The following is a 25,629-nucleotide window of genomic DNA, read 5'->3' as shown; positions in this document are numbered from 1 at the left end:
AGGAAAGATGGGAGAAACAGGAAGAGAGGAGGACAGGCACAGAAAACGAATGATAAAGATGAAGGAAGAAGTAGGCAGCACTACATCAAGTAAGTGGATGATGGTTGCCACCACCTACCAAAAAATAAAATTAAAAATCATTAATCCATGAGTAACAAAATCCCAGAGCTACTTTACCGAGTCCAAAGCATTCACCGAGACTGTAATAGGACTGGAATGAGCTTGTGGTGTCTCTACAGTGCTGATCTCCTCACTCTCCTCTGGCTCTGTCACGGCTGCTGGACTGCCCTCACATTCGTCATCACATTCATTATTATCATCATCATCATTTTCCAATTCGTCCTCACTGGACATTTGGGCACTGATGTGGTCCTGAGAGGGAGGCTTCTTGAGGTCCCATACAGCCAGGAAGGGCATGATCTGCTGGTAGTGTTCAGGTGGGGGGCGAGAGTGCTTGAAATTGTGAATCTCCGCCCACTTCAATAGCTGGGTGTAGGTCCGGCACTGATTCACCAGGTTCCGCCACTTTTGGCTGCACCTCTTCACAGTCACACCCTCTTGCTGCAACAATATACACAGCCCCATCAGCAATGACATAAACTAATACAGCAGACCCTCGCTATATCAAATTAATTGGGAGAGGCCTGGTCTGGTAAGGCCATAGGTTCATTAATCTGACAGCCAACCCCCCAGGTGGAAGTTCAAATATATGACTGAAAGTAAATGACTACAGTATATTCTAGTACAGTATTGTAAATGAAACCTATACTCATTTTACATTAACTCGGCCCATAATTTGACCCTTTTACTTCTTATTTCACATTCTTGTCATAGCACTTCTGCATTACTAGTATAGTATCACCAAAACCTGTAATTAGAGCTGAGCAATCACGATGAAAAGAAGGCAATTTCAGGCCAGGTTGGAGCCAAAAAGGTAGGACTGGAACCTCGATACAACAGACTTCAATATATGGTAACGGAATTCACTTTTATCGGACTTGAGGAGCTGACCAGACCAAATTCTTATAAATCTGGAAAAGTCTAATAAAGCCAGAAGCGCTCCAGACTGCCTGACCTCAGACCAGAGGGGCTGTAGCATCACTCTTATTTTTCAAGAAAAGTCCACTAAATACAACTTCAGTCCAGACCAGTGACGCCAGGAGTTTCCCCTTTTTTTAATAAAGAAAGTATGCTGTATCAGCATACAGTACAGTATCATTATATATATTATACCATTTAATTATTGCAGTGAATGTATAATACTGTACTGTACAGTACTGCAATGGTAGTGAAAACAGTTGGTGTGATCCGGACTCATGTCTGATATGTCAGAAAAAGTCTGAGTTAGCAGGGGGAAGTCCAGATGTAGCTTTTATTGGACTTTCGCTTTGTTTGGACTGGCTTGGGCCCCAGTTAGTCCACTGGAGTGAGGCTGTACTGTATGCCCCATTCATCAACCAAGTTCACTATAGCCGATGCAAGTTTGGTTGCCTCAGAGACGTTTGATAAATCTGAAATCCGTTATATCGAGGTTCGATATAGTGAGGGTTTACTGGACAATCTCTGTGTCTGTCATTAATATAATCTAAACCCTGCTTCACACAAATATACAGATGGGTTGCCAAGGATCCATTAACAGGGGTGGGTGAGCACAACAGTACAAAAATTATTAATTGAGTGCTTGGTGAAATGAACTTAATGCATTCACTCATCATTCATGCGTAGGTTTATCATACAACTCTACAAAAGAACATAAGGATATTGTGACAGATAACTGCAGTACTGTAGGCCAGCTGGTCCAGACTGGGCAGCTTCTGACAAGGGTACTAGTTGACTACAAGAGTATGACAAGGATAATTTCAAAGACTGCTCAAACAACTCATGAATAACAGATTGTCTGTAAACACTGACATTAGTATAGCTCAGTTTAGCTGGACCATTACTCGGGAGTTTTACAGCACAGATATATATATATATATACTGTATATATATATATATATATATATTGGTATCATCATCCTGACCTTCCCACCAAAAGATAAGGTGGAGAGAGAGGGTCTATAAAATAAGGAAAGACAAAGCATGAATGAAGAAGTACTGTGAACAGCATTTTCTGCAAAATAGGCAAGATGTTCATTTGCATATCACTCAAGCCTCTGGAATCCTGGCTCTATCTCAAGGTCCCCACACACACACACACACACAAGCATGCCATCCATCATCCAATCCTACATTGTCCCATGAGGAGCGTAGGAGCCCAGGGATAGGCAAGTTGGTCCTGACATTTAAGATGAGAGTGACCAGCCTCACTCATCCCTGAGTGGCATTATGTGAGCAATAAACCCCAACCACCCCTTGGATATAAACCTTTACCAGCTCAATCCGAGTGGAGCACCGTAATTACCTATTAAACCACACATGCACAATTTATATGCCTTAAATATCTGCACTAAGAAAAAGATACTTTCCCCGGTAATGTCTGTTATCAAGCGAGAGGATATCATTCAAGGATGAAATAATTTTAGTCAAGACTCACAAGACTGCTGAGACGGTACGCAATCTTCTTCCACGCATTCCTCCTGTTTTCTCGTGGGTTTATGTCAATCACCAACTGTATAAGCTTCTCCACAGTGGCTGGGTGGAACTGAAAGCTGTCCCCCTCTTGGCAGTCTTCCATCCTGTCTGTGTCTGGGGAGGGAGGGAGGAAACTGTATTTACAGTATCTCTCTTTCCTATCACTATACCCAGGTACTTAACCCCTAACCGCTGGACGTCAGTATGGACCGACACAAAAGAGGTGGGTGAGACTGCCGGGTGTCGGTAGGAACCACACTTGTTTTCCCGGCACAGTTTGAAATAACCGCCTTTTTGTCTCGTCACCAAAAGCTAGGGAGGGACTCCCACTAGCCGAGCCAGCCATACCTCAGTCATCTTTGTGACTGCCAGGTGTAAGACGATATTTTCTTAACCTTTCTTAGCCGATTCCGTTCCTGCCTCACGTGAACTTTTGCCTTATCCACCCCTGCCAAGCCTCTTTCCAAGGATACTAGGAAAGGACTCAGTGATAGTGCCATAGGACATGCCTTGGACACTGCTGCGTCTAGTTTCTCTAGTACAGTAATGGAAAAGTTATCGTGCTGAGAGCAAAGCCAAAATCGGGGCCACGTGCTAATGCACGAATACAGCCTAACTCTTGTGCCAAAAATTAGTCATCTTCATCACATCATTACTCGTTGATACGATGACCTACAGACCTACGGATATTTTCACTTGCAAGACGATGAGTTGATGAGTGATATGGTCTTTAATTTGTTTCCGTAACTGCTATAGTTTTCGAGATATTAAGGTTTGAAAACAGGCTATTTTCAGAAAAATTTCCATAATGAGAGAACAACAGCGCAATAAACAGCCTGGCACAGAGGAGTTAAAGTTCCTCACCAAGTCAAGTCTCTCTCCATTCACCAGAACATCATGCTGAGACTCACCTGTCCCAAAAAGCATCACTTTACCCTCATGCACATTTCCTTTTCCAGCATAGGAGTCACATACTTTACCAATCTCTATGCCAGTATCCAAAGCTCTTGTTTATTATTATTAGCAAGTACCACAGCATCATCTCCATACACCATTTTGGAGATACTACACCCTTCACCATCCATTACCATCTCTATCCTTCTCTCCACAAATCATGTTTTTAACTTTCTCAAAACCCCAGTATAACTTACCTACCTCTACCATATTTAAATAATCTCATATATATGGATGAACAGTACACCAGTGAAAATTAATGCTTTATCAAAATATCACATAGTTGCAGTTGTAGACCCAGATTCACCTCAAATATGAACCCAGTGGACTACAGGTTGAAGTTGCCCCTCTCCTGCAGTCCACCATCCTCATTTTAGGGGTCTGGGAGCAGGGGGACATTTGTATAACCAATCAGTGAGGCTGGTTGGCAATATTGGTGCCACCACATGAAGGCCTCTCTCTCTCTCTCTCTCTCTCTCTCTCTCTCTCTCTCTCTGCAGCATCAAATATATAACTCACAGTATTTAAAACTCAGCCACTTGTTCTTCTTGGAGCACTGCAGTTCATGATTAACCAGTTCTTCTTTGTTCTCCAGCAACTGATGACACAATGAACATCTCTCTAGTCTGAAAAGAACAAAGGAAAACACATCTTAGTTTACCTTTGCACCACTAACACTGCCAGTACTTCAACAAAAAGTCTCTTAAATATGTCAAAATGCTAGGTATTTCAAATAAAACCACATTAGAATAAGCAAGAATGGTTCAATATGGTCCACAAGAACAGTACTGTATATGTACAGTATAGCCTATATGTTAAATACAAGTCCACAAACTCCTCACAGACTGATTATTTTTATCCTTATATTTATTATTTTTGCATTTATTAATTATTTTTTGTCTGACAAAGTGTAGCATTAAGGTGCTGTACCTGGCTGCAGAACAAAGAGCCAGTTGGGAAGTACAAGTCAAATACGTGACAATGGACAATCTTGGGGACAACCAAAGCTCCTCTGCTTCAGAGGTGTATTTCTACTTTTAATCCACTTTTCTCCAAACTAATTAAAATATACAGCAGACATTTTTTAGTGACTGTGTTTTTTGAGGGTTATATCCAATACCTGTACCTGCAATTTCAGTCTTACCTACAGTGACAAAACCTCGGATCTCATTTTCCCATGTCTAGAACTACGACTGTACTGTAATTTAAATGGCAAGATGGAGAGCTACTGTTGCACATAATTCATTTCCCTAACTAAAAAACTTTGGCTCTACAGCACACTGAGGATACACACACACACACACACACACACACAAGCATGCATTTGTACATGCACACACACACATGCAGGCATGTGTGCATGCACATATACACACAAGCAAGCATGTGTGCATGCACACATATACACATGCACGCATGCACATATACATACAAGCATGCATGTGTGCATGCACACACACACACATGCATGCAAGCATGCACGCACACACACACACACACACACACACACACACACACACACACACACACACACACACACACACACACACACACACACACACACATTGCCTTAAGAATGCCCTTACCTTTGCAAAAGGTACTCCTTATTCTGCTTTATTAAGTCCACAAAGTCTTCCTTCATACCAAATTTCATGCCAACTTCTAGTGAACTGACTTTCTCCTGTTCAAGGAGATTCAGCACAGACACCAGAACACTCTTGTGAACCATTGAGCTGCCGATGTCAATGACTTCAATGAATTTCTGCTCTTGCTCCACCACAAAATCACCCGGCTCCTCTGACTGCAGACACAAAACAAACTTGATGACAAATCATCATCATCATCTTATTGTAATATAATAATGCATCATCATTATCAACCAACCCATCTCCCCTACGAAGTAAAGATGGGTTGAGGCAAAAGTGGACTATACAGTAATTAAAGTGAAACTGCTGAGAAAAAGACTTTTCAAATAATGACATGCATATACAGGATTCCAGGGGGTTTGAATGTGAGTGGATGAGAGTGTGGCTCATTCAACTGGTTAAACTTTGGCTTGTATCTATCAAGTTTTTTTCTCGCTCTCTGGACCATATCTCACTCTACTTCGGGGAAAGAAGAAGCAGAAGAAGAACAAGAAGACGACGACAAAGAGGAGGAGGAGGAGGAATACAAATGAAAGCAAACAGCAATGGTCCTTCCGAGGCTGCTTGTTACAGAGTAGACTAGGCCTATGACTACAAGATCTAATTCTACATGCTGAAGGATAAGGAGGAACCTATGGTACAACAACAACAACAACAACAACAACAACCTACCAATGACTTTAAAATTTCCCTCCGGTAATGTATTTTCAGGGCTGTGAAGTTGGTACGCAAAACACCTGACTCCAACTCCTTGATTGCTTATGTGTCCAACTCTGACACCAACCTCTTAGACTTTCTCCATAATAAATTTGCCATGATGACTAACACAAGACGTCATTCCATCTCAACCATGTGAATCGTCTGGTTACTTTTAAAACTTATGTCCTTATAGGTTTGACTTTAATGGCTTTAGCTACATTATGACAAAAAGAGTTCTGTCGACAAATGGCAGCACCTATGTTTATGTTCAACAAAAATGAAGAACAGGAGAACAAACAAGTCCTAAATAAAATGTGGAAAATTATAGAGAGAGAGAGACTGCAGCATTAACAAGAAATAAATCCGAAGGAGATGTTGTTTGAAAAGCGACAGCCACACATTACATCTACATCATGTTTAAAAATTTCTTTACTGGTGGTCTGAGTCGAAGCTGGAGTAGGAACTTTTTTACTGACTCTGACATCACCATAATTGCTTCCGACTCTGATTCTGACTACAAAAACCCTGGGTATATTTTTGCTATATAAAGACAGTTTTATTCAACTTATGACTGACTTTCTTAAGCTGGAGGGGTTAAATGAAGCCTTCATTAACCCTTTCACTACAAAATGGTGTCTCGAAAGCTGAATAAAACTGTCTGGAGGTAACATGAATAGCAGTACAGTAACAGTTGTTGTTGCAGTACTTGCAACTCCAGGTTCATCTGAAATGTGAGCCCAGTGGATTGCAGGCTTTAGCTGCCCTTCTGTGACAGTCCATTCTCCTCCTTTCTCCTACTGCGGGACATGGAAGGAGCTGAGTGACATCTGTATAAGCAAGGAGCTGAGCAGTTTGGCTGTATCAATGCCACCACATGAAGGCATCCCTCTTCAGCACCAAGATAATGACAAATCAACAAAACACATCATAATATTCAGAGTGTAGTAGTAAATGCAGCCGTAGGTTCATCTATGTGTGAGAACCTGGTAGACTGCCAGCTGAAACTGCCCTTCTTTGACAGTCTACCATCCTCCTTCTGGGGAATAGGGAAGTAGATGTGGGATATTGTACTTGTATACTGTAATCAGGCAGCTTAGTTGACCAGTCATATCAGTGCCACCACATAAAGGCATCTCTCACTGGTACCAAGGCAACAATATCAAGAAAACACATTAAATTCATGGGGTTAACCTTAGCATCACCTACCTTAACTATGTGACCCCTCTCTGCACTCCTGGCCACCGCTGCCTTCTCTTTACCACTTCCCTCCTTCTTTTTTATCTTCTGGAGCTCTATTTGTTTCACTCTTTCAATTTCTGGAAAAAAAGTGAATAATATAAAACTATGATACTGAAAACAAAGCCAGCAAATTACATAAAGCAACTCTTCCTATTTCTCCCATCTTTCCTGTCACTACTTAATGCTTTTCTTTCCGTTACAGGTGGCTTTACATTGCGTGACAAGCCAAATGGTTTCCTGTAAGCCAAGAAACCATTTACAATGCTGGGTGGTAACCATATAATCAAACCATACGTACTCCCTACATGTCAAGTGGGTTGGTGGAGGGTTAGTGCCCCTCCCTGTAAAACAAATAACTCAGAGTCAAATGGCCACCCCGTATGAGATTATGGCGTCTGGCAGTAGATAGATAGATAGATTCAGTAGTGATCACAGGTGGTCCATCTATCCATCTTTCACCAGATGCCTTAATCCCACTGCAGGTGGCCACAAACAAAATGCCTCCACACCATCCCATTCTCTGTCATCCAACTGCCCTCTCATCAACTCACCCCTTCCCCTCTTTCTCTTTCACAGACCCCTGCTCTACCCCATCCCTCCACTTCATACTCAGTTTGCCCTCCCTCCTCCATCTCATCCTTGGTCTGTCCCTACCCCCCCCCCTGCCCATCTCACTCACATACACTTTCCTTGTCAGTCTCTCATTCTCCATCCTTTGCACAAAGCCAAACATCTTATATTACTTCATCTAATTCCTCCTGGCACATCCACATCAACACCATTACTTCATCTAATTCCTCCTGGCACATCTACATCAACATCACTGATTTGCATAAAAAAAGAAAGAGGGGACAGACAAGAAAATTAAAGGTGATGGGCTTAAACTGAAAAGTGGCGTGCAAAATGCTAATTTGTTTAGGGTCATTTATGGAATGCCTGTGGTTTTACATATGGTCAACCTGCATCCCATACTACACAAGGCACACGTAACATTTGCCGGTCAGTCTTCTAACATCAGAAACTTCACAAACGGTGTCCCCCAAGGATCTGTTTTGTCCCCTACACTCTTTAATCTATACATGCACGACATACCCACTCCCCACACACCACAGATACACATAGCTTCCTATGCAGATGATATAACACTTACACGTACACACCAAAACTCAAACACAGCTGCACACATCATTCAACCTTACCTCAACACACTACACGAATGGTTCACCACAAACAGGCTCAAAATAGCCCCAGCCAAATCTACAATTGCTCTTCTCATAAACTGGACAGCAGAACATAGTCACATCCCACACCTCACCATAAACAACACTCCACTACCACACACACACACACCCAAAATCCTTGGTGTAACATACAATATATCAATGTCATTCAAACAACACATCACAAACATTAAAAATAAAATAACACCAAGACTCAATGCTTTGAGGTCACTTGCCCATACAACATTCGGACATAACAAAGAAACCACCACCACAGTATACAAACAATACATACGTTCAGTGATGAATTATGCAAGCCCTGCCTGGGCCTCTAACCTCATCAAAACGCACTACAACACTCTACAGACCATACAGAACAAGGCCCTAAAAATAATCACAGGCTGCACAGCTACTACACCCACAGACCACCTACCTCAAGAAACTAAAGTCCTCAAGGTCAAGGATCACCTAGACATGAGAGGCACCCAGTTTCTTGCTGCAGCCTCCACAAACCCACAACATCCACTACAATACATGGCAGCACATCCATCCACACCAAGGAACATCAAAACAACACCCAGCACACGATACCATTCACAAATACTGTCATCTCTCCCCCCTCGCCCACCTCAGACCAGCTTCCAGAAGCATATCCACACTCAGATCACTCGCCGCTCCATTCAGTCACTTAAAGACAACACACAGCTGCATGCACGGCCTCCTGACATCCACCCTTCTGAATCCTATCTTCCTCGTGAGAACAGGGTCCACCTGGCCAGGCTGAGATGTGGGCACCATCCAGCCCTCTTAAGCTACCAGAAGAGGCTGGATGACTCCGTCGCTGATGCCTGTCCAGGATGCAACACAGCACCCCATACTATTAAGCACATTATGGAAGACTGCATTGCACACAATCACCTACGCCAACAACACGACATACACTCTTTGAAAGCTCTGTGGGAAAGCCCGGTCTCGGCCATGGCCTTCCTAAGGGACTCGGGGCTGTTCGGCCAGACTGCCTAGGGAACAACTACTACTACTACTACACAAGGCAGTTAGCAACCATACTAGAAGGCCAATTATGTTCCATTATCATCAAAATTTTGAGGTCTGCATCCCACTTCTGAAATATAGGTTTATGCAGTTTTTCATTATGAAGAAAGACACACACACATACACACACACACACACACACACACACACAAAAAACTAAATGACATTAATGAAAATATGAGATGAAAGTGATTTAAAATAAGGTGACATGTTTTTAAAATCACATTCCTGCTATTTCTAGATGACTCTATACAGCTAAGGAAAGGTCTCTCACGTTAACTCTTTGGTGTTTATGGGTGCGGTGCAAATTTCATGCACTCGTTACAATCTGACGCGGGCTGCGTCTGCGCACATTTCAACCGCTTGTTACCATTTGACACCAGTTGAATCGAACGATATGGCCCCCGTTTTTTTGGTTATGGAATGATTTCTGGGCGAGAACAAAGCACTACTTGTGTCCCCGTGTATCCCTCCACCACGCTGAAACAACTTCAAACCCAGCGTTGCCCACTGCCCCAGTCAGTGGACTATAAGCCATGCTTGAGTGTAAGATAATTTCCTTTCGTGTTCTGTGAAATTGGCCCTAATTGACCTTCGGTAATTCTTTATACATCAAAATGTAGCCAAATAAATTTCCTATAACTTTTTCTCAATAACATTTACCATAAAAATTATATTTCTATGAGAAAAAAAAAAATTAAAATAAAACTGAAGTAAAAAAAAATTAAATTAAGGCATAATTTACATTCGGCTGATCTTTTTTACAACACCATAAGCAAGTACATTTATTCCGGATTACAGTGAAAAAAAAAAAAAAAAAAAAAAAAATTATCATCAAAGCATAAATAGAAGAAAGGAAAGGCGAGAGGAAGGAGTAGTTGCAACAAGAGTTGAAAGGTTACAAGAGGATGAGAAAAAGGCACAGTACAAGAGAGAAGTGGAGGAATGATTGGGCAAATATGAACTGGAGCAGATGGGGGATGTGGAAGGTGTGTGCAGGATATTTACAGAAGAAATATGTGCAGCATGTGATGTGGTGTGTGGGAGGAAGAGAAGACGGAGGGGGGTGCAAGGAACAGTGTGGTGGACTGAAGAGGTGAGACAGGCTGTGGCACAAAAGAAGAAAGCATACAATGAATGGATGAGAAACAGAGGCGTGAAAGAAGTTGAGAGGCAGAAGAGAGAGTTACATGTAGAAAGAAAGAGAGAAGTGAAAAGATTAGTAAGAGAGAGTAAGAAGAGAATGGATGAGGAATTTGGAAGGAATTTGAGTGTAAAGTGGAGGGACTGTAAGATAATGTTCTGGAAAGAGGTGAAGAGAGTAAGACATGGTGGAAGTGAGGTTAGCAGGGGAGTGAAAGATAAAAATGGTAGATTACTAGTGGAGAAGGGAGAAAAAGTGAGCAGATGGAGAGAACACTTTAAGGAATTGTTGAACATACAGGATGGAAGTAATGCGAGTATAAGTGGCTGGGGAATGGCTGGGAGAAGGAGGAAGGTGAGAAGACAGGAAGAAATCAGTAGGATAGAAGTTGTGGAAGAAAAGAAGAAAGTTAAATTGGGGAAAGCCCCTGGAATAGATGGAGTGTGTGGTGAAATGCTGAAGCATGGGGGAGAGATAGTAGTAGAATGGATGTGGAAGATGTGTAGATTGGCCTGGGAGGAAGGTAGAGTCCCGGAGGATTGGAAGTCAGGTATAATTATTCCCTTGTACAAAGGGAAAGGGGAAAAAGAATTGTGTGGTAATCATAGGGGCATTTGTCTTCTTAGTATAATAGGAAAAGTGTATGGTAGGATACTTATTGACAGAGTTAGAGAAAGAACAGAGGAATTAGTTGAAGAACAGGGAGGCTTTAGGAAGGGAAAAGGTTGTGTAGATCAGATATTCATTCTTAGATCTTCAGTGGAAAAGTTTCTAGAGAAGGGAATGAAGTTGTATGCGGCTTTCATGGATTTGAAGAAAGCATATGACAGGGTGGATAGACAAGGATTGTGGAAAGTATTTAGAATATATGGAGTAGATGGGAAGTTGTTGAATGCTGTGAAGAGTATGTATGATGGCGCTAAGGCTGAGTGGGTGTGGATGGTGAACTAAGTGAATTTTTCTCTTTGAAGGTTGGGTTGAAACAGGGATGTGTCATGTCTCCATGGTTGTTCAATCTGTACATGGATGGGGTAATAAAAGAGGTACAAGGTATGGTAGTGGATGTTGGAGTGGCCCTGGTGAGAGGATAGTGTCTGGAAACTCCCTGTACTGTTGTTTGCAGATGATACTGTGTTGTTGAGTGAAGACAAAGGGGAGCTGCAAGGCTTGGTGGATGAGTTTGGGAGTGTGTGTAAGAAACGGAATCTAAAGGTGAATGTAGGGAAGAGTAAAGTGATGGTCTTTGAGAGAGGTGAAGTCAGTGAATGTGCAGTGAGGTTGGATGGTGAGGAATTGGAAAATGTGAGTACGTTTAAGTACTTGGGTAGTGTGATGAGTAAGGATGGAGGTTTGGAAGGTGAAGTGCTTGAAAGGGTACAGCAGGGAAGAAAGGTTGCTGGTTCTTTGAAAGCAGTGATAAGAAACAGGGAAGTGAGCACAGAAGTGAAAAAGATACTACATGACAGTACTGTGATACCAACTCTAACGTATGGAAGTGAAGCTTGGACGTTGTTGGAAAGACACAAGTCAAGAGTGAGAGCAGTGGAAATGAGTTATTTAAGAGGAACCTGTGGAGTCACATGGAGAGACAGGCTGACGAATGAGGTTATAAAGGAGTATTGTGGTGTGGATGTGGATGTTATAGGAAGCGTTATGAGGAACACACTGAGGTGGTCTGGCCATGTGGAGAGGATGGAGGGTGAAAGACTGACGAAGAGAGTGTATGTGAGTGAGGTGGAGGGGGGGAGAGGGAGGGGGAGGCCAAGGATGAGAGGTATATGAGAGAGGGGGGTGTGAGTTGTGAGCAGGGCAGTGAAATGGCGGGGGACAGGGCGACGTGGAGGTGTTTTGTTTGTGGCCACGGGATTGAGGTGTCTGGCAAGAGATAGATAGACAGATAAATAAAGGTGTGAGGATAAATTGTTTATGAACTATCAAGTGCGCGGGAATAGTTCGGTGATGGGGGGGGGGGGTCTCTCTCTCTCTCTCTCTCTCTCTCTCTCTCTCTCTCTCTCAGTGTGTTGCCTTGGGCGCCAAGGTCTGCCTCCCGAGTTCTTGCTTGTGGTAGGGCGTAGCCTGCGTCTAATGGTAACATATGGGTTAAACATGTTAATGAAAGCCATTAAAAAAAACTGAAGGTAAATGGCACTGTCTGTGGGTGGTAATTTTCGTTTCATTTTTGAAGGCTCCAACACGCTTGCATGCGTCAGCCTTGGTCACCTAATGGCAGCTCTCCACGTTGCTTGATCTCTGGCAGCTTCCCTATTCAGTCCCTTATCCCTGAGGTCAGACTCAATGACCTCGTCCAAGGTCCTTTCAGTCTACCTCTCGCAACCCTACCCCTAACATTAATACTTCTCACTTTCTGCACCCAGATATCATCCCCCATCCTCTCCACATGGCCAAACCAACTCAGTCTACCTCTCCTCATCACAACACCAATATACTCCACTCCCATCCTACCCCTCAACTCTTCCATCACAAACCTAGCCCCACCGAGGCCTCACACTGAGGGACACACTGCACATCCACCAAATCATTGTCATTTCTGTAAGTTTGAGCCTGCATATATCCTCTTCCTTTACTGCCCAGGTCTCACTACCATACAGCATCTTAAAATAATAAATAAATCACTGGACTGAGAGGGTTAGGAACAAAAATTCTCTATTCTTCTTGAATGACCACAGTTCACTCACTTATCTTGGTGAGGATTTTCATCCTTTTGCAGCTTATTTCCCCTGGTTCAATGGCTGAATAAGACAGTACAACTCCACAGTCCTGTCACAGCATTTCCTTGTGACCAGTGCTACACTTTTGATATAAATCTGCATTCAAGATGGAGAGATGACAATTATACACCTGGTTAAAGTGAACAGAGTATAGATAGTGGCCACAACCTTTTTCAATTTCCTTAATCGTTCCATAAAACTCTGGTGGGTCAAAGTTGATAACATCATGTTTGAAGTTGCTGCTGTGTAATGCATCGTAGTCCCGCACTCGACGCAGAAGACTCAGCCATTTCTTGATCACTGCTCTGCGATCTAGCCAATCACCAATCTGTAAATTACACAATATTTCTCTTTATAGTTCAGAATGCACACACACACACACACACACACACACACACACACACACACACACAATCTTTACCTCTTACTTGACTGGTGGATCAACTAAATTCTGTAATGAAATACCTGGATGTCGGTCATTTGCCTGTAAAAGTCAGTGTTCCCATTTTGCTATATTGCAAGCTGTGATCAGTGTTTAACATATTGCTACAGTATAAAGATACAGCACATAATTACGCTACCATAACCCACTGGCCACAGGAGCTCCATTCCTTGGTTAAGCCTGAACTACCAAACTTCACAAAATTTAAACATATCTTATTAACTTAGAAATACAGTGTACTGTACTGCAAACAGCAACATTATGGTTCCTGTACCATGTATTACAAGTGCTTTTCTTTATACTGCTATAATATACTGCATTTATCACACTCATTACAGTACAGCACAATACTATACACACTATAAATGGCAACATTTAAGTCCCAAATTATATACTGTGCCATAACACTGCACAACATTTCACAATCAAAATGTTGTGTACTATATTCATTCTATGCCAATTCTCACCGATTTCTGCATTTCCTGAGTGAGCAGCTCCATCACTGTAGTATAGTGCTTAATGCCCTGCTGTGCCCGGGCATGGCCGATAATGACTACATTTTTCCTCATACATGCCAACATTGATGCCTCGTATTCCCTTGTCCATGTTCGAATTCCTGCAATACAAGAGCAATACTGTAATCACTACTGTGTACTGTCACAAGTGCTGGGGAGGGGTGCTTTCTTGTGGTGGTACTGATATAACTGGGAGACTCCTCTGGCTGGTTACACAAATGTCCCTCAACCCCCTTCCAGTTGTCCACAAGGGGGATGGTGGATTGCAAAAGGACACCTTCACAATGCAGTGTAGTTTAACTGGTATCACATCAAATGAGCATGGGGCAACAACAATAACAACAGTAGCAATAGTGTTGTCATAATTAAAGCAGTGTCCTTAGAGGTAAAGGTAGTTGAAAAAGTTAAATCAAGGACAGACTTTCATAAATTATTACAACTGCCTAGTTTACACTGTCTTCCATAGCTACATTTTTGCACTGCACCAACGCCAAACAGTAAAGATAAAATCTTTAAGTCATTTAAGATACAGTACAGTAACTGGCTATTGCAAAGTCAAACACAACAGCCAATACATAAGAATTACCAGTACCAGGTACTGTAGACTATCTATCTATCTATAGCCCGACGCCCTAATCCCGCAAAGGGTGGCCGCAGACAAAACGCCTGTAGACTATACATAGTCATAAAAAATTCCTCAATACTATAAAAGTTCATATGGCACCAGTACAGAGTAAAGTATATTCCTCTCTCACTCTTCACAAATCACTGAGCTACTGTATCAGTTTGATGACACCTGAAAGATTTGCATCTTCTTTCAGCAGATTCCTGTACCAATCATTCAATGGCAAAATGAGACACTGGTACTGTCATTCATCCCCAAATTTCTCAACACTCCTTCACTGCCGGCAACATTAATTAATTACCCATCTCCAAAAGCAACTCTGCATCTCATGGGGAGAAGTAGCAGTGTTCTGTCAGGTTGTTAAGGGGCAGACTGAAGCACCAGTAGAACAAGGTGGTACTCCCGAGGTGGATGGCAAGCTGGTGACAGGGAGAGCTGGAGCACCCGTTTCACCAGCTCTCAGGACCTGTTCCTGACCATCTCCCTTTGCTGAACATTTTCAGTGTAGGCCAGCATACTGGTACTCTCATAATACTTCTACCTTCAACTGTCTACACCACACTACATGCATAGTGGATATCACATCTATTTCCATCCCCCTTTGCAAAGGCTCCTCCCTGAACTGCATCTCTTTGGAACCTGCTTCCCCAGAGTTGTTTCCCCCCAAACTTCAACATACAGCTGTTCAGGTCCAACTGTTACAGATTTTTTTTGGGGGGAATGGAGGACACATGTAATATGGTGTATGGATTTTTTTTTTCCTATTCATTTGTTTTTCCTTCCTCTGTTCAAAAAAAAAAAAAAAAAAAAAAAAAAAAAAAAAGTGGGAGCACACCAGCTAATATACCGTACTTACGTCTTGGTCTGCGGACTTTGTATGGGTATTTCCTTTTCTTCTCCACTGGACTCATGTCATCAAAGGGTGTCGGTGCATCATCACAAACCACTGCGTGATCTGCGGCTGAAACCACATCCTTGAACACTGCTTGGCAAGTCATACATCCCAGCTGGTACCCAACTCTGCAACAAGACAAACACTTTATACCTAATCATCATCATCATCAGCCTGAATGTCTGCTCCAGGACAAAGGTCTCTCCCAACTTTTCCACTTTGACCTATTGGTTATTAGTCTGTTTCATCAAATCTCAGCGAATATCTGAATCTCACCTAGCCATGTTCTTCTCTGTATGCCCCTTTCTCACTCCATCTCTGGACTGACATTCCATTATCCTGGCTGTCCATCTGTTATCCATTCTACACAGTACATGCCCTATCCATAAACATTTTTGCTTTCTGACTGTAGTGACTAAAGCTATCCTCTAATCTCTTATATATTTTCTTTTTCTCTCCCCTGGTGACCCCTATCATAATCCTTTCTATTCCTCTCTTAGCACTCCTAAGTTTACGTTCCACAGATTTTGTAAGACCAAGTTTTCAATCTATAAGTTAACATGATGGATGCAATGATTATATAACTGTCTCTTTTGACATAAAGACATCTGCTCATCCTTCATGTAGTTACCAGATACTGTACTTAGTTTACAATAAGCTCTCCACCTCATTCCTATTCTTCACTTGATTTCACTCTCATGGGGTGCATCTGCCTGAACTACCTGTCCTACATTTATGTAATCCTCCATACATTCTAGTTTTTATCTCCTCCTTATGCTGGAGTGTCCAGAACATATAATGTATTTTAAATATATATAGTATAATTTTTTACCTACCAATATTCATATTAATTTTCACACCAACATTCAGATTCTCCATATTTATAGCATCTATCATTTCTTGAAGCTCCTCCTTATTCACTAAAAAGAATTATGTCATCAGCAGATCTAATATTGTTCAACTGCTCATCGATGATGCCGTTTCCCTCTTCATCCCAGACTAAATTTCTGAAAACCAAACATACTTTAGGCATGCTGTTGTTGTTTAACCCTAGTATGTCTGGCCAAACAGACCCATCAACCATAAGTAAGCAACTGTTTCTGTCGGGCTGTCCTACAGGCACAGTACAGTACTGTGCATACACCAAGCAGGGATCCGATACCCTTTGTGGTCGTTAGCACCTCACCAGGGTTGGACCAACGTCCTTCCCACAGCATATGGTAAATATGGGATGGTTTGGTTCCCAGGTGAACCTCACAGCTGCTCCACCCTGGATGCATAGCAGCACCATGTGCAGGTTCATTGTCAGCACCCTTAGGCATTCTGTAAATAACTGATGAAACTGTATCTTCTTATTTAATAACTTTCATTAGTATTTTAAAACTATTCTAAGGGAAGTTTGTGATTATTGTCCTGTACCTGTACCTAGTATTGGAAAAGTGAATGGTTGCAAATAAAAATGAAAATAAACATAATTCCTACGGTAACATAAAACTATATACAGTAGCCCTTTCTATTCCCTCTTCTGTATTAAAACTGGTTAGGTTAGGTTAGTTAAATATAACATGTGTGCAATAAATGATGATTATAGGAGCTGGAGAACCTCCCCCCATCCCATACCTGTACTTTTTAAGTACCGGTATGGTCCTGTAGCTACATAAAATATTATCTGCAACAGATGCTTATAAGGGATGGTGCATAAAAATAATCAGCGACAGATGCTTGTAAAAGATTACGTGCTTTGAAATGCCTTTTCTGCAATGAGAATATCAATTTTCATGTACGAAAATTTACCATATACTAGTTAAGCCTGGGCTGACAGAACTAGGTCACTGCCACAGCACGAATGCCAAACTGTGGCAGAATGAAGCTGAATGAGCCCTCGTTTCGAGGTATGAATGAGTCTTCTTGTTTACTGGTCAAATTTATCCTCCAACCTACCCTTGCAATAAACTGTGCTCAAAAGCGCAAGATGTCAGATGAAAACAAACCAAGTATTGTTACATTTCGGACATAATATCTTGTACATATTGACTGCCTCATCCTATGCCACTTATCCTTTATACTACAACATTACAAACGTATTAACGTAACAAACTTACGGGATTTTGTAGTTTGTTTCTATCACCTCCATACTTAAGGCCGCTTTGATGCGTTGGATGCGTTTGCTAGCGTGTTTTGGTTCATCCCACCGTTCGCATAGCGCAACGGATTAATATTTCCGCGTTTTTGCTATCACCGATTGATAATATGTATGGTAATGAAATTTGGCTTCAGAAAATGGATAATACTATTTTTTGGGACTATCATTTTCGTTAGCTCCGTTTTTACCTTAGCTGTAAAATGATTGTGAAGGACTTCCGGGAGCGGTTACCGCTGACTGGGTAGAACTGTCTGAGAAGTGAGAAACTGCTCATTTGCTGATCAGCAATCAGTCGGTAACCTACTATAGTGTGGGTGTTCCTTTACAAAGGTATGTGTGGGACGTGTGCCTCTCGTTTATTTATTTTTTTTAATAGTCCATCATGAGCTTTATGTCTCCAAAGAATGAATCACTACTGAGCTGTGTCTGTGGTTCTTACCTAAATAACTTTACTCGTACTGCCCCGTGTTTTGAACCATTTTTATCATACATATCACTGAACTGATGAATAGTTTTGGCGTGTAGTGCATGCTCTTTGGGAAGCAGAATTTTCTACGTGTTTATCGCCTTTTTTTGTACAGTTTATTTGTAGTGTCCTCTTGATGTTGCTTCCCTATAGGTTCTTTACTCATTTACGTTTATTTTCTCTTTTCCTGTGAGGCATTTATATAGCATAATGTCTTCTGTTTTCGTTCTCTCTTGTAATGCTGGTAGGTTTAATTTTCCTAGTCTTTCTTCTTAGCATAGATCCCTTAAGCTTGGTGCCCATCCTGTTGCGGCCCTTTGTACTGTAGGCTACCTTTGCAGTCTTATCTACTTGTTTTTTGGGATGTGGACTCCAGACTACAGCATGCATACTCCAGAGATGGTCTGGTGAATGATGTGATCTATCTTTCTCATCATGTCTTCGTTTATATGTATGAATGCTACTCACACTGGCAAGCAGTGTGTACTTTTCTTGTTTATCGGGATTATATGCTCGTTGTTTCGATTCTGAGTTATGTAGGCTCGTTGTTTCGACTGAGTTAAGTATCTGTTTCATTTAACAAGACTTGCTGAGGCAAGGACTGATTGTTCATCAGTGTTTCCAGTCTTTTGCTGTGTATTGTGGTATCTCTTTGCCTGCATTGATTTGGTAAGCTGATGTAATGATTCCTTTATAGCACGTTATGAGAGTATGCCAATTTAGGAGATACTTTCCCGTGTAGCTTCCGTCTAGGGTACGGTGTATTTATGTAAACGTACGGGTTGGGGTTGAATTACATGAAATATAGAGGATAATTACCCATAATGCCTAGTGAGAGGTAACGAGGGAAGAAGGGCTGGGTACGGTTAGTCACCGTCGTGGACTAGACCAAAGGCTGGATATATAACAGAAGTTATTGTGTAGAAGAGATATAAAGAAGAGATACGGGTGACTTGTAAATATGAAAGGGAAAGAAAGAAGACTTTGGATTTCCTTCACACAACAGCACTTAGCGTCGGTGAAATCCTGGCAGTCGTTGTTAGGTGATACGAGAGATTCTAGACGAAATTTGACCTAATTAGCTCTTGCTGTGCCCAACAGTAATGAGTCTTTATCCTAATCACCCAGTAAATCAGAATACATGTATAAAAGATCAGGGAAACGTCCATTTCTTGACGAGGAAACAAACGTACTCCGGACCTGTCAGGATTAGATGAAAATGCGTTTTGTGTAAAACATTGAGAATCTTGCTATAGCCTACGCCAACGTTGTAACTGTTTATAATCTTCACTTAGTAAATCAGGATGCAGGGGACCTTAGACCACCACCACACCACTAACTTGGTACCCATCCTTTCACCACCATCACCACTACCTTGCTACCCTTTCTACCACCACCACCACTACCTTGCTACCCTTTCTACCACCACCACCACTACCTTGCTACCCTTCCTACCACCACCACCATACTGTTTTACCAGTCATACCTTGCCCTACCCTCGACCTACACTGCCCTGTACCCTGCCTTGTACTGTGCCCTGCCCCACTGCGCTTTTGCCCTGTCCTACACTGCTGTCTATCCAGTCTTGTCCTTTTCCCTTCCCTATCCTGTCCTCTGCCGTGCCCTGCCTCTACCCAGCATTGCCTCGTCCCTTATCCTTTATTCTGCCCTGCACATACTGTCAACCACTCCGCCATCTCCCATGCCTACACTACCCTGTGCTACCCTACCCTCTACCCTGCCCAGCTTCTGTGCTTGTGTCATTTTACTGTCCTTCCCTGTCCTACCATGTTTTTACCGTTACCCTGCCCTGCACTCCTTTCCTGCCTTGTTCTGCATACCCTGCCCTGCCCAGCCCTGCATTTGATCCTTGGCCTGCCCTATCATGCACCCTTGCCCTGACCTGCCCTGCACTCCTGCTCTGCCAGCCTCACCCTGCAATGTTACACTGCCATTACCACCCTGCCCTTAGGCTGCCCTGCCATCCTGCCCCGCCCTGTTCTTACGCTACCCTACCATCCCTGTCTGTACTTTGCCCTGCCCTTCCCTGCACTGCACTGCACCCTTGCTATTCCTCTCCTCTTGTACCCTTCCTATGGTCCTTCCTATGCACCCTTTCTGTGCCCTGCCATTTCCATCACCCTTGCTATACCCTGTCATTTCGTATCCTGCACCGTTGCAGTGTCTTCCCCTCCGCCCTTGCTAAACCCTGCCATGACCTCCCTTGCACCCTTGCTATACCCTGCATGACCTCCCCTGCACCCTTGCTATACCCTGCCATGCCCTCCCCTACTCCCTTGCTATACCTTGTCATGTCCTCCCCTTTTCTGCACTCTTCTATACCCTGCCATGTCCTCCCCTGTACCCTTCTATACCCTGCCATGTCCTCCCCTGCACCCTTGCTATACCTTGCCAGTCCCTCCTTTGCACCCTTCTGTACTCTGCCATTCCCTTTTCTGCACCTTTGCTATGCCCTGCCATCCCTCTCCTCCCCTGCGCCCTTGTCATGCTGTGCCCTGCCATGCCTACCTTACCATCTTGACCCTGCCATCTCTACCCATCCTTCCTTACCCTGCTATCTCTACCCATCCTTCCTTACCCTGCCATCTCTACCCATCCTTCCTTACCCTGCCATCCCTACCCTGCTATCCTTACTCTTTCCTCCCTACCTTGCCATCTCTTCCCTGTTATCCCTACCTTACCATCCCTATCTTTCCCTCCCTACCTTTAATTCCATACCCTGCCTTCCCTACCCTGCCATCTCTACCCTTCCTTCCTTACCCTGCCATCCCTCCCCTGCTATCCCAACCCTGCCATCCCTACCCTTCCGTCCCTTCCCTGCCATCTCTTCCCTCCCCTGCTATCCCTACCCTTCCGTCCCTTCCCTACCATCCCTCCCCTACCTTGCTATCCCTACCCTTCTTTCCCTTCTCTGCCTTCCGGACCCTGCCATTCCTACCCTTCCTTCCCTGCCATTGTTACCCTGCCATCCCAACACTTCCCTACCCTGCCATCCCAACCCTTCCTTCCCTACCCCACCATTCCTCCCCTCCCATACCCTGCCATCCCTATCTCTCTCTCCCTACCCTTCCATCATTACCTTTCCATCCCTACCCTGCCATCCCAACCCTTCCCTACCTTCCAATCCTTATCCCTCCTTCCCTCCCTTGCCATTCCTTCCCTTCCCTGCAATTCCTACCTTGCTATCCCTCCCCTGCTATCCCTACCCTTCCTTCCCTTCCCTGTCATTGCTACCCTGCCTTCCCAACACTTCCCTACCCTGCCATCGCAACCCTTCCCATACCCTGCCATCCCTATCTTTCCCTCCCTACCCTTCCATCATTACCTTTCCATCCCTACTCTACCATTCCAACCCTTCCCTATCCTGTCGTCCCAACCCTTCCCTACCTTGCAATCCCTAACCTTCCCTCCCTACCCTGCCATCCCTACCTTGCAATCCCTATCCTACCCTGCAATTCCTGCCCTTCCTGTACTTCCTGCAATCCCTACCTTGCCATCCCTACCCTTCCTTCCCTGCCATCCCTACTTCTTTCCCTACCCTGCCATCCCAACCCTTCCTTCCCTACCTTTTCATTTTTGGTCTGCCCATTTAAACCCTAACCTACACTGCCCTTGTCCTGCCCTGCCTTGTTTCGTCTTACCTTGTCCTGCCTTTCTCTGGCCCTGCCTTACCCATTCCCAAGTCCTGCTTTGCCTTACCCATTTCCTGGTCCTGCATTGCCTTACCCTGTCTTGGACCTGCCTTGCCTTACCCTTTCCTGGTCCTAACTTGCCTTACCCTTTCCTGGTCCTGCCCTGCCTTACCGTTTCCTGGTTCTGCCCTGCCTTACCGTTTCCTGGTTCTGCCCTGCCTTACCCTTTCCAGTCCTGCCTCGCCTTACCCTTTCCTGGTCCTGCCTTGCTTTTCCCTTTCCTGGTCCTGCCTTGCTTTTCCCTTTCCTGGTCCTGCCTTGCCTTACCTTTTCCTGGTCCTGCCTTGCCCTACCCTTTCCTGGTCCTGCCTCGCCTTTCCCTTTCCTGGTCCTGCCTCGCCTTTCCCTTTCCTGGTCCTGCCTTGCCTTACCCTGTCCTGGTCCTGCCTTGCCTTTCCCTTTCCTAGTCCTGCCTCGCCTTTCCCTTTCCTAGTCCTGCCTCGCCTTTCCCTTTCCTAGTCCTGCCTTGCCTTACCCTTTCCTAGTCCTGCCTTGCCTTTCCCTTTCCTGGTCCTGCCTGGCCTTACCCTTTCCTGGTCCTGCCTCGCCTTACCCTGTCCTGGTCCTGCCTCGCCTTACCCTGTCCTGGTCCTGCCCTGCCTTACCCTTTCCTGGTCCTGCCCTGCCTTACCCTTTCCTGGTCCTGCCATGGCCTGCCCTTGTCTTACTATGCCTTGCCGTGGCCATGCTCTGCCTCCCTTTTCCTTGTTATGCCTTATCCTGCCTCCCTTTTTCTTGCTATGCCTTACCCTGCCTTATTGTCGTGCCCCTCCCTGTCGTGCTAAGCGTGCCAGGACGCTGTGGAATAGTACAAAATTTGGCACGACTCGAATGCGTTTTGGCAGAAAAGTATGACACCATTAATTTTCAAAACACAGTGGGGCAAGAAAGTAGGCAACAGTTTTTCAACCAAACCCTTTTTTAACCTTTTTTCTAACTTCGCGCGCACGCGCGCGCGCGCGCGCACACACACACACACACACACACACACACACACACACACACACACACACACACACACACACACACACACACACACACACACACTGAAGCTGATAAGTATTACCGTATATATTCAATATACAATTTTACATTTGTCAAACGTTAATACTGTACTGATCTGCATGCATTACCCTCCCTCTTGCTATGTCGGATATTGGAACGTGGAGGCTTCCTTAAATAAACCTCGGAGTACAAAGACGTGGCTAATATATGTAAATCGTCTGTCCCTTCCAGGTGTCTATGCAGTAAGGATGGTCGGTACAGGTCGCTACGCCATTAACGGTAGGTTGGTTTGTAACGCAAGAAATTTTAGTCATCAGTGTAACGCAAGGAACTTTTGATACCACCACCAATGCCACCGTCAATATGATGCTGAGAGTTAGTCAGTGTAATGAAGGAGATAATAGAAAACCACCAGTGTAATGCAGGGAATTTTAGAGATTATGGAAAATGGGTAGCGTGATCTTATTTGAGTTTATGGGAATTGTGGTAGCGTGAGCTTATTTGAGAGGTCGTGAGCCGTTAGATATTAAGCACACTTTGCGAGGGACTCAATCTCGTCTGTTCCATACCACTCCTTAGAGATTAGCAAAGTTCAAACTCATAATGACAACCTAAGTTTTACTAAGCACTAAGAACTGAGACATTTACTCTTTAAACTGGGAATGAACCCAAACTAAATAATAATGAGGATCTACACTATAAATATGAAACTTTACAAGCTAAATTAATACTGAAAGAATATTGATACACATATATTAATCCCGTGGTCACAGTTGGACTCGCGGGAAGAATCGAAGAATACTTAGACACTCTCTTAAGATTGAACTCGTATAACTTCAGAATTACATACAGTAAAGTCACAGATATTACAGGGACTGATCTAATAAACTGTAATCAAAATGGACTGTAAACCAGATGGACCAGCCGATATATTCGTTATTTAGGCTACATGAACTAGGTAAAAAAAGGGGAGGGGGTGTGAGTGTGTGAGGTGTTTTGGCAGTAGTTGAAACGGACGATCTGCAGTGTTGAAGAGAAGTGTCGGTCTGGTTAATCAGTACAAGAGGGATCAGGGGAAAATATGACCAAGTTAACTCACGAATGTATATGATGATTTAGTACACGAGGGAGAAAAACTGGGGGGGGATAGGATGAGTTCGACACTAACCTGCAATGTTGAAGAGAAGTGGCGGTCTGGCGAGTGTCACGTTAGTTTGTTTTAAGATATTCTTCACCTGGAGTGAAAGTCGGGCCTTTTTTTTTTTTTTTTTTTTTTTTTTTTTTCCCTATCGACCATTGAGGCCGGAGCCCCTGGTCATTAAGGCAAAAAAAATATATATATATGTATATAAATTGACGCATATATACATATATATACGAACATATATATACATACATACATACATACACACATCCATGTATATGAACATACACACTTTCATGCACACGTACATATATATATATATATATATATATATATATATATATATATATATATATATATATATATATATATATATATATATATATATAATTTTTATTTTATTTTTTGTATTTGTATTTGTATTTTTTTTATTTTTTTTTTATTTTTAACCTTATATTCCTTATAATCAAAAATACCCAATCTAAATACCCTAAAACTAACCACCTAACAGACAAATCGCTAACCTATACTAAATCCTAAGAGACAAATAGCTAGACCTACACTAATAGTAAAAAAGCCTCGACCAAGAAAACACCATCGACTGCAGATATGAAATGCCTTTCTACATTACATACCTGCACTCATCACCTGGTGACTGTCAGTCGAGGCACAACCTAATATAGGGGACATCAATATATGAAAGGGAACCAGACGAGTCAGGAACATTTCCATATACGTCAGCTGTCGTCCCTAATTAGAATAACTTAAGCAAGATGGTACAATGTATTTACATAATTTGTACAAAAAGTGAAGAACTTCGCCCAGCAGACCACCATCGACTGCAGGTGCCCAATACCTTCCTATATTGCACACTTGCACTCATCAGCTGGTGACTGTCAGGCGAGGAACTTGGCTTAATGTAGGGGACATCTATATTAGAAATAGATCAGTGGGAGGAGGAACTATTTCAAATATGTCAACTGTCAACCCTAATTAATATTACAATATATACATATTTACCGTTGATAAAAACCATAACCACACAATAAAAAAGTCACATCACTCTGATCAGTCCGGTCTCTCTCAAGAAAGCCATCAATTTATCAGTCATAACAATGTCCCCATCACCCAGGATGGTGGAAAGGGTGAAGGGGACGTCTACTGCGCCGCAGTAATTTATAAGTGAAGCACGTTCACGAATAAATCGCCGACAGCGCAGGATGATATGACTGATAGATAACACCGCATTACAGATGTCACAGTGCGGTGGGAAGCGTCTTTCATGTGAGTTAAAATGGTGGCATTGGGCCGTAGCCGTGCGAACACTTTTTCTTCAAGGCGACTGGGGCGGTTGGCCGTGTCCCAGTCGCCCAGGTGCGGCTTACAAGTTGGAATATTTAGTCTGGTCCACTGAACTAGCCACAGA

At 43.2% G+C, this 25,629-nt stretch overlaps 1 protein-coding gene across 1 annotated transcript in view; it reads right to left on the bottom strand.

Moving 5' to 3' along the window:
• Positions 1-17,866, bottom strand: part of LOC145394778 (uncharacterized) — a 31,148-nt gene extending 13,282 nt beyond the window's left edge. The window contains exons 1-9 of the mRNA XM_080268558.1: positions 17,835-17,866; positions 15,697-15,860; positions 14,168-14,316; positions 13,427-13,586; positions 7,080-7,189; positions 5,115-5,329; positions 4,060-4,154; positions 2,537-2,688; positions 178-561 (exon numbers count right to left, since the gene is read on the bottom strand). Coding sequence (XP_080124684.1) covers positions 178-561; positions 2,537-2,688; positions 4,060-4,154; positions 5,115-5,329; positions 7,080-7,189; positions 13,427-13,586; positions 14,168-14,316; positions 15,697-15,860; positions 17,835-17,866 — 1,461 coding nt within the window. The remainder of the gene's footprint in view (positions 1-177; positions 562-2,536; positions 2,689-4,059; positions 4,155-5,114; positions 5,330-7,079; positions 7,190-13,426; positions 13,587-14,167; positions 14,317-15,696; positions 15,861-17,834) is intronic.
• Between the last annotated feature and the right edge of the window lie 7,763 nt (positions 17,867-25,629).

The sequence above is a fragment of the Coenobita brevimanus genome, chromosome 28 (genome assembly GCF_032717465.1).
Source record: "Coenobita brevimanus isolate Jiangsu-jjx chromosome 28, ASM3271746v2, whole genome shotgun sequence".
Lineage (NCBI taxonomy): Eukaryota > Metazoa > Arthropoda > Malacostraca > Decapoda > Coenobitidae > Coenobita > Coenobita brevimanus.
This window is presented reverse-complemented; position numbering and strand designations above follow the sequence as displayed.